This window comes from Hippocampus bargibanti, linkage group LG16 (genome assembly GCF_051943395.1).
Source record: "Hippocampus bargibanti isolate YZ-2025 linkage group LG16, ASM5194339v1, whole genome shotgun sequence".
NCBI classification, from domain to species: domain Eukaryota; kingdom Metazoa; phylum Chordata; class Actinopteri; order Syngnathiformes; family Syngnathidae; genus Hippocampus; species Hippocampus bargibanti.
In genome coordinates, this window is record NC_142749.1 from 8,820,211 (window position 1) to 8,834,853 (window position 14,643).

The following is a 14,643-nucleotide window of genomic DNA, read 5'->3' on the forward strand; positions in this document are numbered from 1 at the left end:
TGTGTCCAGTTGGGTTTGCCTTTAGGGAGTGCATCTTTCAAAGAACCACCAAAAAGAAAACAAAGGTATTCTTTTATGTGACCTTCCCCTCTCCTGTTATCTGCGGACTGTTTATCTCCTCCTCCTCCTCCTTTTGTTGCCTTGTCACTCACACAAACACAATTGCAAAGATGGAAGATCCAAGATCATTATTTGCATTATATTCACAAAAGTGTGTGTGTGTGTGTGTGTGTGTGTGTGTGTGTGTGTGTGTGTGTGTGTGTGTGTGTGTGTGTGTGTGTGTGTGTGTGTGTGTGTGTGTGTGTGTGTGTGTGTGTGTGTGCGTGCGTGTGTTTGTGTGTGTGTGTGTGCATGCCTGCATGTGTGTGCGTATGTGTGTGTGTTTTTCAGAGAGGGAGAGGGTTTATGTCTAAGGTGCATTGTTGAGTGCCTGTCAAAAAGCCATTAATGTAATTGGAACTTAAAATCCTATTTGTTTTCCCCTCTAGTTCTTACTGTCAGTACACAAGTCTGGGACTTGTGTTGAGCATCAACTTTTGTTATCAATATCAGACGTCATGGAAGAGAGCGTCATCTTATTGGAAACGCTGCCACTCAAAATGCCGTTACTGAGGCAGAAGCGACTTTGGGAATGTGTGAAATGTTTTCAATGCAGCACCTGTGTGGTGACATTTGCGTTTTCTATAACTACTATTAACTATTATAACTATATAACTATTAACTATAATAGCAGCATATAATATTGAGACATTGCCTTTATTTGTGTTCTGTCTTTATTTGTGTTCTGTCTTGCGACATGAATGATGAATATATATATATATATAAGGCTGCTCAGATTTGACATCCTGATTTATATTCAGTGGTTTGTGTGTGAGTGAATGCCATCAGTACCAAGTGCTTCCCATGTATGCCACTGCAAAGGATAAGAATATATGGTTTAAATGCTCATGGGAAATATGTCAATAATGCAATCAATACAACACAGAGTCTGCATGCAAAACTATACATCTTCATCGACAACATCATTTGAATGTGTTCATCATAAGGCATGATCTGAGTTACACATTGGGTTTCTACTTTGTCAGTGTACTCCCCTGCCCCCACACACACATACAACCGCAAAAATAATTAGTATAAGTTAGTTACGTAATTGGATTTGGACTAATCCTGCAAACAAACACCCATAAAAATATACCCCCTTAAGTGAGGTAATATGATTCGGAATAACTCAAACCATAAATCTGATAGCTTCCATTCAATAAAGGACCTAGGTGAATGGTCATGCTGCTAACACATTTATTTGGCTATTTCTAGCAGGTCCTCATTTCAGTATCCACGATGGTAGATCCATCTTCTCAATATCGCGAAGCCGTGCTGCGTCTCATCACCCTGCAGTGAATTTGAAATATCCAGGCATGTTCACAATATACATTTGAAATTTCATTAAATGGCCACAGCATTCTTGCTCCAATGCTCCAGAACTGGCCAGAAGCTTGCATCTAATTAGCATCATATTCGTGTTTGTGAAAAGCGCTTAAGAGCACACCCGGCGTCGTCCGTTTCCCATTTGCCACGTATCGCCTTAACGTTTGCTTAATGCCTGGCCTGTGCCTAGCGACGGCATGCTGCGCTCTTTGTGAATGTGGCGTAAATGTGCAATTTGGGTATGGGCCCATGCATCTCCAGGGTCATATAATCAGCTCTAAGCCGCTTCTATCAATCTTCATAACAGTAGTGGGCTGAGGAGGGAAGTGCAGCTAATCACTCCTAACTGGCCCCGTGTTCAGCTCGGCTTGTCTGTGTTCGAGCGAGGCAATATGCAAACAGTGTCCTTAACATGTGTGTCCCTGACTCGTATCTTGGCCGTCTCGCGGGGCCAGTCCACAGGTGGCCGGTACGGACAGGAACAGGCCCGACTGTCCCCCAGTCGCTTCTAGTGTAGGTTAATATAGGAATGGTGGCCCTGCAGCAGTGGCAATCACGGCTCTGATCAGAGCGGCGCTTCAAAGATGACTGTGCGAGTTGAAGCCAGAGTTGTCATTAGCTTCTGCCCTGTGCTTGACAGCCTCTCCCCTCCCCTTTACTTGTACTGTCTGCCTGTCTGCCTGCCTGTCTCTCTCTCTCTCTCTCTCTCTCTCTCTCTCTCTCTCTCTCTCTCTCTCTCTCTCTCTCTCTCTCTCTCTCTCTCTCTCTCTCTCTCTCTCTCTCTGTCATTGTCTCACGCTCTTATCAGTCTCATATTCGTTCCGTGTGCAAGTGGCTACTGGCATCCTGTCTTCTTGCTTGGGCCTGTCACTCCACATTTACACTAAGCATCTTTCCTTCGCTCATCTCCTTTGCTCTAATTGTATTGTAATAAGCAATTACAGGTCTATTTATGCACACCAGAGCTGAGATTGGACCACTTTTTAATGGGACAAGTAGAGGTGCGGAATTAGACAAGACCGCGGCCCTCATCTTTAACTTGTAGCTTGACAAAGTGGGCATGGCTACAAATCACTCGGTTCCCGCTTCTTTCTCTCACTGATGTTCACATCCCACTCTGCCATAATACGCTTCCTTTCTGTTTTAACTCCTGTGCACGGATGCCTCCAAAGCAAGCATGATTGCGCTGGTGTTTGTCATTTATTGGCTGTGTTTTCTCTTCCCGGTTCTGTTCTCGTGATGCAAATGAGCAATGGCAGTGTTTACCTGGCCATGTTTTGCCTGCATGTGTGCAAGCGCCTGCGCAACGTCTCGGGCTTTGATCATGCTGCATTGCATTGACAGATGCTCTCTGGTGCTTTCTGGTTCCTTATGAGCGAGGCGACAGACGGGATTCGAATGCCAGTAATTATATCCCCGCACGAGAACCATAACAATTGTGTCTCCTACTCACTGAGTGTGATGGCTTTTTTGCGACATGTCCCATTATTTTTAGATATGAGAGACGACATTGAAATCCCAGCCCAAATCCAGCCTGTCAGGGGCCCCGTGTTTACAGCTGTTTATGACCCCGTACATAGAAGAGGCGAGGGCCGTGATAAAGGCTTCCACCTTGTAATCATAGCTTGATGTGCGACCTCAACAATGCAGGTTCATGAGGACAGCGGGTGGTTGAAAGATCTGGCAATGACGTGGAAGAAGGAGTTAATAAGAAACTGAAGTGCATCTCGGTGATACGCTCAACTGACTAGTTCACTCACAGGATTTTTTGAGATAGGTTTTGTTTTTTGCGCTGGGTTGTAACTAGTCATATTGTACAAGTTGATGTGACAATTACAAACGGGCTTCAACTAGCAGGTGATGGCCCTAAAACGGCAGCAACAGGAAACAAGAGACATAGATTGAATGAACCACTAGCCTGTATAGGAGCAAGACTTTAATTTGCAGAGGCAAATTGCGATTGTGTTTGAAAAGGAAAGCTGCAGTACTCCATCTGGAGTAGCGGTTTTAGAAAGGGTGATGCCATTTCTAATTTATTTTGTAAGTCCGTTTGACGTGTCCTTTGCTTTGCCAATGTGTATAAGCCCTCTTGCTGTTCTTTAAAGCAGCTTCCATCAGATTGATTTGAGTTTGTGGCAAACCAGCAACAAAAGTATAGACAGAATACTTAAGAGGAACATAGACTGTTGTCTTTGAACTTTTGAGAGCGGTCAAAGGAAAGAAGAAAACATTGATCATGGCCCAAAGGTTACATATATTTAAGAGCCCAGACACATGGTCAACCCAGAGCAAGTAAATGGGACATAAAGTTAAATGGTTAACTATTGAGATACCTCAATATGTTTTCATTTTTTTTCATGGCATAGTTTCCTGACATTGTTTTTGATATACAGCTTCCACTTTGTTTCTGAGTGTTTTTCAGATTTTTAGTAATTGTAAATATTGTCAATTTGGGATATGCTTCACTGTGTAACATGCAAATAGAAAAAAAATCACATTACATTACTCAAACTTCTTATTCCTATCATTGTTTAATTGAACCGAAGACAGGCTACAGCACCACATCCTGCGACCCTCGTGAGTATATCGCAGATCGGGTAGTGGATGGATGGATGAATCTTAGAATGTTGAAATCTAGCCTTTGAGTATGACAATTTTAGTGTAGTAGATTTTGTTCAATGAAATTGTTTAATAGGAAATGACAATTTGGTGTAAGAAAATATTTTATTGAGAGGAGATGGTAATCCACAAAGTTAGGGGATTGCTCTAGAAGCCCCACTTCCCTTCCTTCCTCTCACCCGCCCGCAAAATACTATATGTTGAGTCTCTTCTCGTCATGAATTGAGTCATCTTACACCTTTGCCAGGAACAACTGCGAAATATCTTTATCGCCATCTGCCAGTCAAGCAAGTGGCCCTGAATGGAGTTTAGAAGACAACGTACTGGTGGTGCTCTTGTGTAAACTCTCAAGATTTGCAGAAATATGTTGCATGTTATTTTTTTTCCGCCTCCCCGTCTATGAAGCCTTCTGTCTTACATTTTATTTTGTTTCACACTATAATCATCTCGTCTCATACTTCTAGTGGAGTTAATAAAATTTGCAGCTTCCCTTTGCGGTTTCCGTTCGAAACACTAATAGCATTTTGTTTGGTACATCATGAAGGCTCTTTGAATTTTGTTTGCTGCCACAGGTCGAGGTACTGAATTTCTACAAATAGTAATATTATAGCGTGTTGCAATATCGGCTGCGGGCTTATCTTTTTCATCTTCCTCAGCACCCACAGTAGTTCGAGCCTGTTTTTATTAAGCACAGTCAAACCAGCAGCTCTGTATTCTAAGGATGTAAAATGCTTTGCATTATTTACACTCAGTAAAAAAGGGGACAAGAGGCCATGGCACTGTACATAGTTTTCACTCAGAACCACCTGTACATTTTGTACAGGTGGGTCCTGCTTTTGGGTCATGCTTCACTATTTTAAGCCTTGCTTTCACAAAGGGCTACGGTTTAATTCGGAGCAGTGGGGTTTGGATCTCTGAACCCTGATGAGTGGTGCATGTAGACTGGATAGCATTCATCCTTGGGTTGACAGCATGCATTGCATCTGCTTAATGATCAATGTGGCCATTATTCATGGCATTTTTTTAACCCTTTTATGCATCCTGTACCCTGAAAATGTACTCTCTCTGCTGTCGTAACTGCTGCCCTTCAAAGGTCATTATTTATTTATGTATTTATGTATTTATTTATTTACTCTTGACAGCAGTTTGTACGTACAATTTCTTCAGCCTCTGTACTTTTCCTTGTTTTGTATCACTTCCCTAAATTTTGCTTTCTTGATAAACATCAGCCGCCGTCCAATCACTTTGAACCTCTCCAAATGAGTCAGACACACATATCCCTTTAGGGTCTCTTTGGGAGAAGCAAAAGAGCTGAAAAAAAACCACATCTTATTGAAATTTTACAGGTCTCTTCTTTATTCTGTGTTTTTTTATTATATATAAATTGTACTCTGCAATGATTTTTGACAAATTGTTTCCCTCAATAGTTAGTGCTACAGCGCTCATGAACATTAATCAGACTGAGGGAGCTGATGTATTTGCATAATTTATTCCAAACATTTTTAGGACTTGTGTTTGAACCAAAATGTCACGTCTGAACAAAAAGCAACTTCCCTATTTCATTTTATAGTACAGTAAAGTCTCGTTATATCGATATCGGATATATCGATACTATTTCTATGCACGCACGGAGAAAATTACATGCAAACAGGGTCGGATATATCGATAGTCCCGGTTATATCGATATTTTTTCGGACTCCCTTGAATATCGATATAACGAGACTTTACTGTATATAGCCATAATATCTTCAGTCACCATGGTAACCTCCCAAAAATTTACGGGAAGTAATTGTGTTACACCGGGAATCAGCAATACCATCAGCTTCTCAAAAGAGAGACAAGGCTAAAAACTTGACAGGCTGGAACAGGTTTGTTGGAACTAGATGGAAAGATGACTAGGGAATGAGCAACTTAAAAGGGAAATGGGACAAATAGCGGATGTAACCAGGCAAACAAACGCTCACGACGGCTTGTTTATTTATCAATTTCTTTATTTTACCTTGATTGGCAAAGATAACGGTGAGTGATGATGATGAATACTCACACAGCCAGCTTATCAGCAGCTGTCTGGCCCGGGGTTGCCGGTGGTGGCATCCGTAGCTGATAACCCCTGAGGTCTGAGGGATGATGTTGGCAAGGAGCAGGGGAGAGAGGAGCAAGATGCAGCTGCCGGGTCTATTCTTGTGTACAACCTGCGACCAGCCGGTTCATCGTTTGGCATGTTGATATATTACAAAGGGTCGGAAATGCCTAATAGCGCTTGGCTTTGCTATGAATGTCCCCTTCAAGAACTTGAGTGACATCACACTCTTTCTTTATGTAAAGTTTGAAGTGTGGAATTCATTCTTTAACCCCCGGCATATGCTGGATACAATATTGCCACACTGTTCTCCATAGTATTTTGAAGATATTGGCTTCTTTGACAATGCATATATTGCAAACATTTTTTAAAACCATCTTTCAGTGGCCGTGGGAATCTTTCTGGGATGTTATCATTTTTTTCAGAAAAAAAATCAATTTGTACTCTCACAATATCCAAAGTATCAAAGCACGATCAATAAACAGAACATGTAACAAGAGAGGATTCCAGTGCGTGAGCGCATGTTCGTATGGTACACATTTTGTGCCAGTGAAAGTTGTCGCCCTTGACAGATGTGACTTGGAGCTGAATTGTGCTTCTTTTCATCACCGTTAAGCCTATATTTCATGCATTCAAAATATTCCAGTCAGCGTTTGGATCAAAATAGTTGTTTCCTCAACCGTCAACTCCCCAGCTGGGTTATTCTTGAGAATTACTATAACGGGAACATTTTTATTTTTTTAGTGTTGTTTCTGCTTATCTTATTGGATAAGATGTTTGCAACCCAACGTGTAAATGCAAACCAAGATCACGCGTTTGAAAAGGACAGACTGGGGAAATGATTGGAAAGTGACATTTGACATTGTCGTGATTTTTTGTTTTTTTGTTGAAGCATAAATATGATGTCAAACTAACTTCATGTATTAATCAAACCTACAATGATTCGGTGTCATTGGAAGTCATTTAAGATTCATGTTAGCTGACCTGATTATTACATTATTCAATTTATTTATGTGTTTATTTCACCTATGTTTTCTCTTTTCAATGATAATGTTAAAACGCTGCTTGATTCTCTGATCTGAAATGTTCAGAAGCGCTTGTGCGACATTTTTTGCTGTCATTCCCTGACCCTATCTCCACCTCCAAATTTAGTACTGAGATGTCTTTTGTTTTTGTTTTGTTTTTTTGTTGGGGGCTATTTTGATGCTGTGAGTAATAATCCTTCATATTGTCACTGGTTGGAATTAAATGAGGCTTTTAATGCACCCTGATGCCATCAGCACTCATTAATTTGTTTTCTTGCTCGTAAATGAATGCCAAAGTTGTTGAAGTTGGACAAAACTTTTTGAGGATGAGATGCGGATGTTGTCTGGCAGAGAGAAGTGTTTACCCCTCCCCCTCCACCCCCTTGTCAAAATCAAAACGTTCTGCCTTGTGACCTTGCTTGCTATGAATGCAGAATTTCAATGGTTGTTTGGGACTTTTATTGTGTGCTTGTATTCAAGAATGAATGCATCCTCTTTATTAGACCTGTCACTCATTAAAGATCTGTAATGGATTGAACATCTCATCTTAACTAATCATTCCTTTGTTCTACTTTTAGATGGTCACAAGAACGAAGAAAATATTTGTGGGTGGCCTCTCAGCCAATACAGTAGTCGAAGATGTGAAGCAGTATTTTGAACAGTTTGGGAAGGTAAGAATTTGTTGTTGTTGTTCATACACCTGACAATCGTGTCATACAGTTCACAGATTCCGGATATTTTTTTCCTACATTTATCGTGGCAAATAAAGAATGGAAATTATGTCTCTATACTTGGCTAAAAATTACTGTGATGAACACTTGAGCTTAAACAGAACTTCATTAGTCTGGTTCCTTCTTTAGAAACAACGAAACAAATTTGAGGGTGAGTAAGCATTGCACCATGTAAAACACTTGACACAGAGTATCAAAATGATGCGGTCTTCTGTTTACCAAATACTGGTTTCAATTCTCGCTCTGAGAGAGTCCTCTCAAGCCATTGTGAGTGGGAACCGAAAGGAAGTAAACAACATAAAAAGACCAGTAAAAGCACCGAACATCGCTTTTGGCTAAGTGCTATTATCGTTGACTGTAATGGAACAGAAACAGAGCAACACTGGATAGACGTGCTGAGACACCACCAGAATCTTTTCTGCTAAGGATATGTGTTTAGTTGAAGGTATTACTCTTCCCGTCTTCTCTTTTCTTCCCTTTATCTTTCCTTTAGGATAATATGTCACCAAAAAGACACCTCATTCCAAAGTGAAACACAGCACACAAACGCATAGTTAATCCTTTGAAACGGGCCGAAATGAGTTATTTTCAAGTTACGTGAACAGTGCATGACGTGCTGACTAATGCGCAGAGGCAGCTCCACGCTCCAAATTGTGCAATACGTGTGCAAGATCCCACATTTTTGCGAGAATCGGACATTTGCGGGTTCTGCATGCAAGTCGAAATTGGAATGAAAATAACAGTGGCGCATTCTCGGTCTTTGCTAGTTTTGTGTGGCAGTTAGCAGTATGGTGCAGTGAACTATTCTCAGACCAATCCCCCCCAGCTGAGTGAGGCATATTTTCACGCCCTTTATTACAAGGACATGCATGCCTCCCACCCACACGTGTGCACACAAACAGGCTTTGATACAGTGGCAGCATTTCACAGATAATTTCCTCACGCTGAGTGGAGATCCATTTCCCTCATGTCATATTCCACTTCCGCCAAGGTCACCTTCAGCTGATACAGTCTCTGTAACATCAGCACTTGACCTTGGGTTTAAACAGTTTCCACAAGGATGGATTTTTCATGGGCACATAATGCATCGTGTCCTCAAGGAGACAAAAGGGATGTTACGAAATAATGGAAACAGTTATTTTTGGTTCAGACCCAGTATGCAACCATCTCTCTTCTCCTCCAAAAGGCAAGCGTTGTTTTCCTGGCTGGAAGTGAACACGGTGAATGACTTTGTTTGGCTCCTCTTCTGTTGAGGATGCTTGGAAGGCCCGACCGCGGCCCGGCTGCTTTATTTGCACAATAAAATTCTGCAAGCAAATATGCGGCACGACTTTTGCAATCAATGGATCTGAGCAAGGGCTCAAAATGATTTTTGACTTGATTGAATGACATAATTGACTTGATTGTACAAAGTTCCCCCTCTCCCCTGTACCCCTCCCTCCTCCTCCTTGAGAAATCCTCAAACGCTTAGGAGGAAACAAACAAATCAGACTGATTGAGCAAGATCCCGCACATGTTTTCTCTGTGTTCTTTTCTAGCCTACTTGCGCATGCCTCCGTGCGTCTGCAGGATTGCTCTCGCCTTGCGTGAGTGTTCCAGCGATTAAGTGTATTTATACGGCTGTCATGATTAGGTGTGCTTGCAGTCCGTGGGAGCTTGGCAAATGAAAAATATGTGGAGATATCGGTGGCAATACCTGTCGAGCAGATATAAAGCTAAATGATTTCCTTTACAATCTACAGACTTAACTACATGAATACTGTCTATACTTTGGTACACGCTGTTGGCATCATGGGGATTATTCAAAACAGAAAAGTAATTTAGTTTCCTCTGCATAGAATATTGGCTCAATTTATCAGGATGTACGTATTTATCCACCATGGTGGAAGGGCCGCTTGATATCCAGTTAAAGGCGAGAATCATCCATACTGTGACCACATTTTGACTTTAAATGAATTTTGTGTTTTGCAATGTTTACCTTCTGGCTGGTACTGATACAGCAAAGTGGCATGAGGCTGAATTCACGTGAAAAAAAGATAACTAAAGAAACATAACTATCCACTTGTGTTTATTCATACTTATCACACTTTGATTGTCATGTACTGTAGATTTGGTGCTGTACTAACCTGTTTTGACTCATAGCATTTTTAGCCTGATATTGTTTCTGGAAAATATTGGCCGATGGTTATTTGGTAAGATAAGAAATCCTCTATTTGCTTAACAGTAGAGAAATTCTCCAATTTACACAAGCACAATTATGAAAGGGAGAAGTTGAAGGACAAAAAATAAAGAAATAAATATCTAAGATAAAATATAAACATAAGCATATTAAAATGCTCCTGTGAATCGGCAACCACTCTTGTGTGTTTTATTTGTGCTTTTCAACTGCTTCATCATTTTGCATCATGCTCAATCGTTTGCAATGTTATATTGTTTTTCCCGTGATTTTTTTTAATGGAAAACTATAATTTCTCAACAATGCAACCAAAGTAGCTGGCCTACATCCACTAACACAAATCAAGTCCTGCATCCCAGAGCAGAGACAAGAGCTGGTAATAAAGTAAAGTGAATCAAGAGAGATGACTAAATCCCACAGGAGATTTACACCATTCCTTCAGTGTAGGCGTGTTGCTCGGCAGTAGATGGCTGTTAGGAAACTGCGGAAACAGCGGTTGTTTGTTTTCATTCAAACTTGAGCTTGGACAGCACATATCATGTCTTCCCACTTTAACTAGTCGTCGGAACTTTGAAACGTGGTGGACTATGCAACCAAAAAAATATATATATATATATAATTAATTATTTATTTATTCAGGAATTGAAAAGTGTGACGTGGAGCGCCATTCCCGAATTTGTTTGGGTTTTGGTTTTTCTTGCGGGGGTGCTGATAAAGTGCTGGTCAGACCTCTAGCAATGTGTTTCCCTTCCATGAGGGGGCAGCATTGACGTCTTGCCAATGATAGCACTTTGGTACAGCTTCAGCTGTTGTTAAAGCGCAATATAAATCTATATAATGATTTTATACAGCTGCCCCCATTTCAAGCTCAGATAACTCCAGACCCATATAACTTAGCAATTAACTGTTTTTTTCTGATAAAGGAAGAGAGTTTAAGGTTTCTAACGTTGTAAAGAATGTTTATGTAGTCCTCAAAGTCAATATTCTGTGGGTCCTGTAATTTGAGTGAAAATCACAAAAACCTAGGACACAATTTTGCACATCACCTGGCAGTGAATTAGTTAATTATTGTCACTGTAGGTCCATTCAAACCACCCCTTTATGAAATGAGTCTTCTAAAAAAAAATATCTGTCAGGGAGGTGTAATAGAACAAACAATATTCCGATTTCACCATCTGTTCTTCTTGTAGAACAGAAAATATTGTTAAAATTAAAACAGCCCAGACAGTGTAAATCAAAACCAAACTATGTTGTTATAGAAAAGGCTGAATTTTTGATCCACCTCTTGAATTGGAATTCATTAGATTGCACAAATGTCACACACACGAGAAATAGTGCCTCTTCACAGTGAGTTTATCAGCAAGGAGTGTGTGCGTGCGTGTGTGTGTATATGTGTGCGTGCACACATGTGCTGTCCGTGTGGCACCATAAGCCAATTATCAGGATGTGGTCTGCAGAGGTGTCGCGGGGTTGAGAAGCGGTGGAGTGCAAACAGCTTGTGTGGCCACAACTGGGTCACAGGTTCTGTCGGTAACCTCCGCAGCTCACCTCAGCCCCTCCTCTTCGCCACCTTAGTCCCACTCCCCTCTGTCCGTAGAGTGGGGGGAGGTTGACATCTCTCCTCCACATCAGTCTGAAAGCATCAGTCTCCCGTGCTGTCACCTTTTAGACGCAGCACAAGCCTGTGCGCTTGGCACAATTTCAAAAGCCTTGACGCTTCTTTGTTGCCGTTGCCTTCATCAGATGCTTAAGGCGTATATTGGAAGTGATTGCATTTAAGTGGACATGTGCTTGTGTTTGACTGATTATAATCCATTGCAGATGGATCCCATTACCTAGCTAATAGTTACCATATTTTGCTACCTATTTTGTTTCTCAGGGCATCACACCGCGTATTACCTGGGCGAGCCAGTTGAGGAAATCTTATCGTTTCTTCATATTCAAGTGTTCTTAGCCAGAGGCTGGTCCCACTTGTGCCTCGCTTCTTCCCTCGCAATAAAGTGTTATTTGCGTCTATATTGCCCGAGAATAGAATGCTCTCATTCAAAGATCATTCCTGTTTTTATACTCAATTAATTACTTCTCATAATATGCACTGAAGTGGTTCTGAATGCTGCATTTGGCCGGCAACCAGTTCAGGGTGAACCCTGCCCAAAGACCGCTGGTATAGTTTTCAGCATACCCACGACCCTTGTGAGGGAAAACGGATTAGAAAATGGAGGGATGGATGCATGGTTGAAAATGTAATTTTTATTGAAGGTCTGACAGTTCGATACCGACAACCCAATTTCTATACATCAGAATATGATGCTGCTTACCCTTTTTGGGGTCACAGCAGTTGCTGGCATGTGTTCACACTGATTAAAGATACAAGGCAGCTGACACGCTAATAAGGTTGCCAGTCCATCACAGGTATTTTTCTTTAGATGATGTGTTAAAAGTTGAAGGGTAAGCAGTGTTTTTTTCCCCCTCGTATACTTGTATTTTGTAACCAAACAAGTCAGTTGACAACCAATTCATATTAACACCTTAGCCAAGACCATGCAGAGATTTTTTTGCCCCTGAAAATGAACCAACGATTTAAAACATTGGTGTCAAACCCATATTTTGCCGCAGGCCACATTGTAGTTATTGATTCCTCTCGGGGGCCGTTATGAATTTGGGGAAGCCATTAGAATGTTTAATCGCGATCCACGTTACATATACAGCGCACAACAAATTATTGAATAACTAGTTTTTTAAGTCAAAAATAATAACTGCTATTGTGGTTAATAATAATAATAATAATAATAATAATAATAATAATAATAATAATAAGGTTGTCATTTGGACCCAAAATAAAAATGACAGTATGCAATGCAAAGTCAACCAGGGCAAAGTGCTTTCATACCTCATTTCCAAACATATATAATAGTAATTTTGATACATTTTATTTCTAAGCGCCTTTCAAAACTCAAGGACACTTTACAGTCACGGGATAAGAACTTTTTTTGTGCAGGTGAGCAGCGGCTGCCATTCGCGCCAGCGTTCACTCTACCAGAGTAGCACAGCAGTTAAGTTATGATAGGAAGAGGAAAGGAAAGAAAGAAGTAGAAAAACAAAATATAAAACACAGGAGCTGCTGGAAAGGCAGCCACTCCATCTTGCAATCCAAAAAAATAAAAAGGCTAAATAACAAATATTATGACAACACAAAGACACAGAGAGTCATTCATTCTTCGGCACTTGCTGTACCCTCTTTGTGACATTAAGCAGTTCTAGATGAAAGGCGAAAAGATCAAAGCATCCTTTTCGGCAGTGGATCAGGGACATCATGGTGGAATGTGCATGTATACTACAAGGTAAATGTTGAAAGCAAACACGAAGCTGTAGCGTCCATTGACGAAAATAGATTGTCTCACATCTCCTGTCCTATGTAAATCTGCTTCAATTCCAAGCCGTGACACTTCCACATACGCGTCGGCGCTCTGCGCTGACGCTCCTTTCTTATCGCAGGCTCTTCAAGCCATGCATCCATCCAGCCACACCGGGCCTTTCCGCTGAACAAAGCGGGGCTGTGAAGATGCTGGCCATCACAGGCGCAAAAAAGCACAATGACCCCAGAGCTGTCCAGCAATGACTGTCAAATGGCACCGACATTCCTCCTCCTAGAAATGTTGGTCCGGACTTCAAGCATCATGGAATTTCACAAGTTTAATTTGCTTTTGCGGTCCGAATAAAATTATATGGTTGGCCAGACTTGGCCCCCGCGCCTTTACTTTGACACCTGTTATTTAAAATGGCTGATGCTCATGTTTTTTTTTTTTTTCTCTTAATGATCTAATGGATTCTTATTGCAATACTCAAGCATGTTTTAAAATTCCCACTCCCACTCCCCATCCTTCGCAAAAACGTTCCACTGAGATTGATTAGACTTGATTAAAGTTGGAATTTGGTGTGAAAACACCTTGTAAATTTGGATGTGGCTTACCAGCTGAGCCCAGCCCTTTCATGGAGAGCGCACCCCACAGTGCTAAAGGCATAATTAGCTGGGGTGACTAATGCTTTCGTCCTCATTGGTTTATTTTGATCAGCTTTGAGTGCATCCCACACTGGTCTCGTTTAGCCCAACAGAAATGAGTCCTGTTCTCCGAATCGGTCCGCCTCCACTTCAGTCACTTGGCTGAGTTTTGCTGCGCAGCCCTCAAGCAGACTTTTATTTCCATCAGAGCTACTTGCTTCCATGTCACTCGGCTCCCACAATTGTTTCTTTATGTCCAGGCCATCCTGGTGTTCATGCTCCACTGGTCTAGAGCCAGCTCTTGGAGGTGTAACTGAATGGGTGGAGGAGGAGCTTATCCAGTTCACTGCTACTGGGTTATGAGGGATAAAGGTAGATACAAAGGTCACCAATAAGTCAGAGGAGCACAGTGGTGCGTTGAATCCTAGAAGATGACAATGTACTGATTGAACCTAAATAAACGTCCATTCACGAACCCGACCGTCAGAGAGACGGCGAACACAGCACACACTGTTTATGTAGTGAGGCATGATGGAAAAAGATAAGAGTGCATATATTTTTCCTTCATATTCAAAATGAAGCGATTG

General features: G+C 41.3%; 1 protein-coding gene across 6 annotated transcripts in view; it reads left to right on the forward strand.

Annotated features, from left to right (window-relative positions):
- The window catches only part of msi2b (musashi RNA-binding protein 2b), a 259,883-nt gene that overhangs the window by 78,769 nt on the left and 166,471 nt on the right, over positions 1-14,643 (forward strand). For all 6 annotated transcript variants that reach the window (XM_089016911.1, XM_089016914.1, XM_089016913.1 and 3 more), the window contains exon 6: positions 7,728-7,820. In XM_089016911.1, the coding sequence (XP_088873037.1) occupies positions 7,728-7,820 (93 nt within the window). The remainder of the gene's footprint in view (positions 1-7,727; positions 7,821-14,643) is intronic.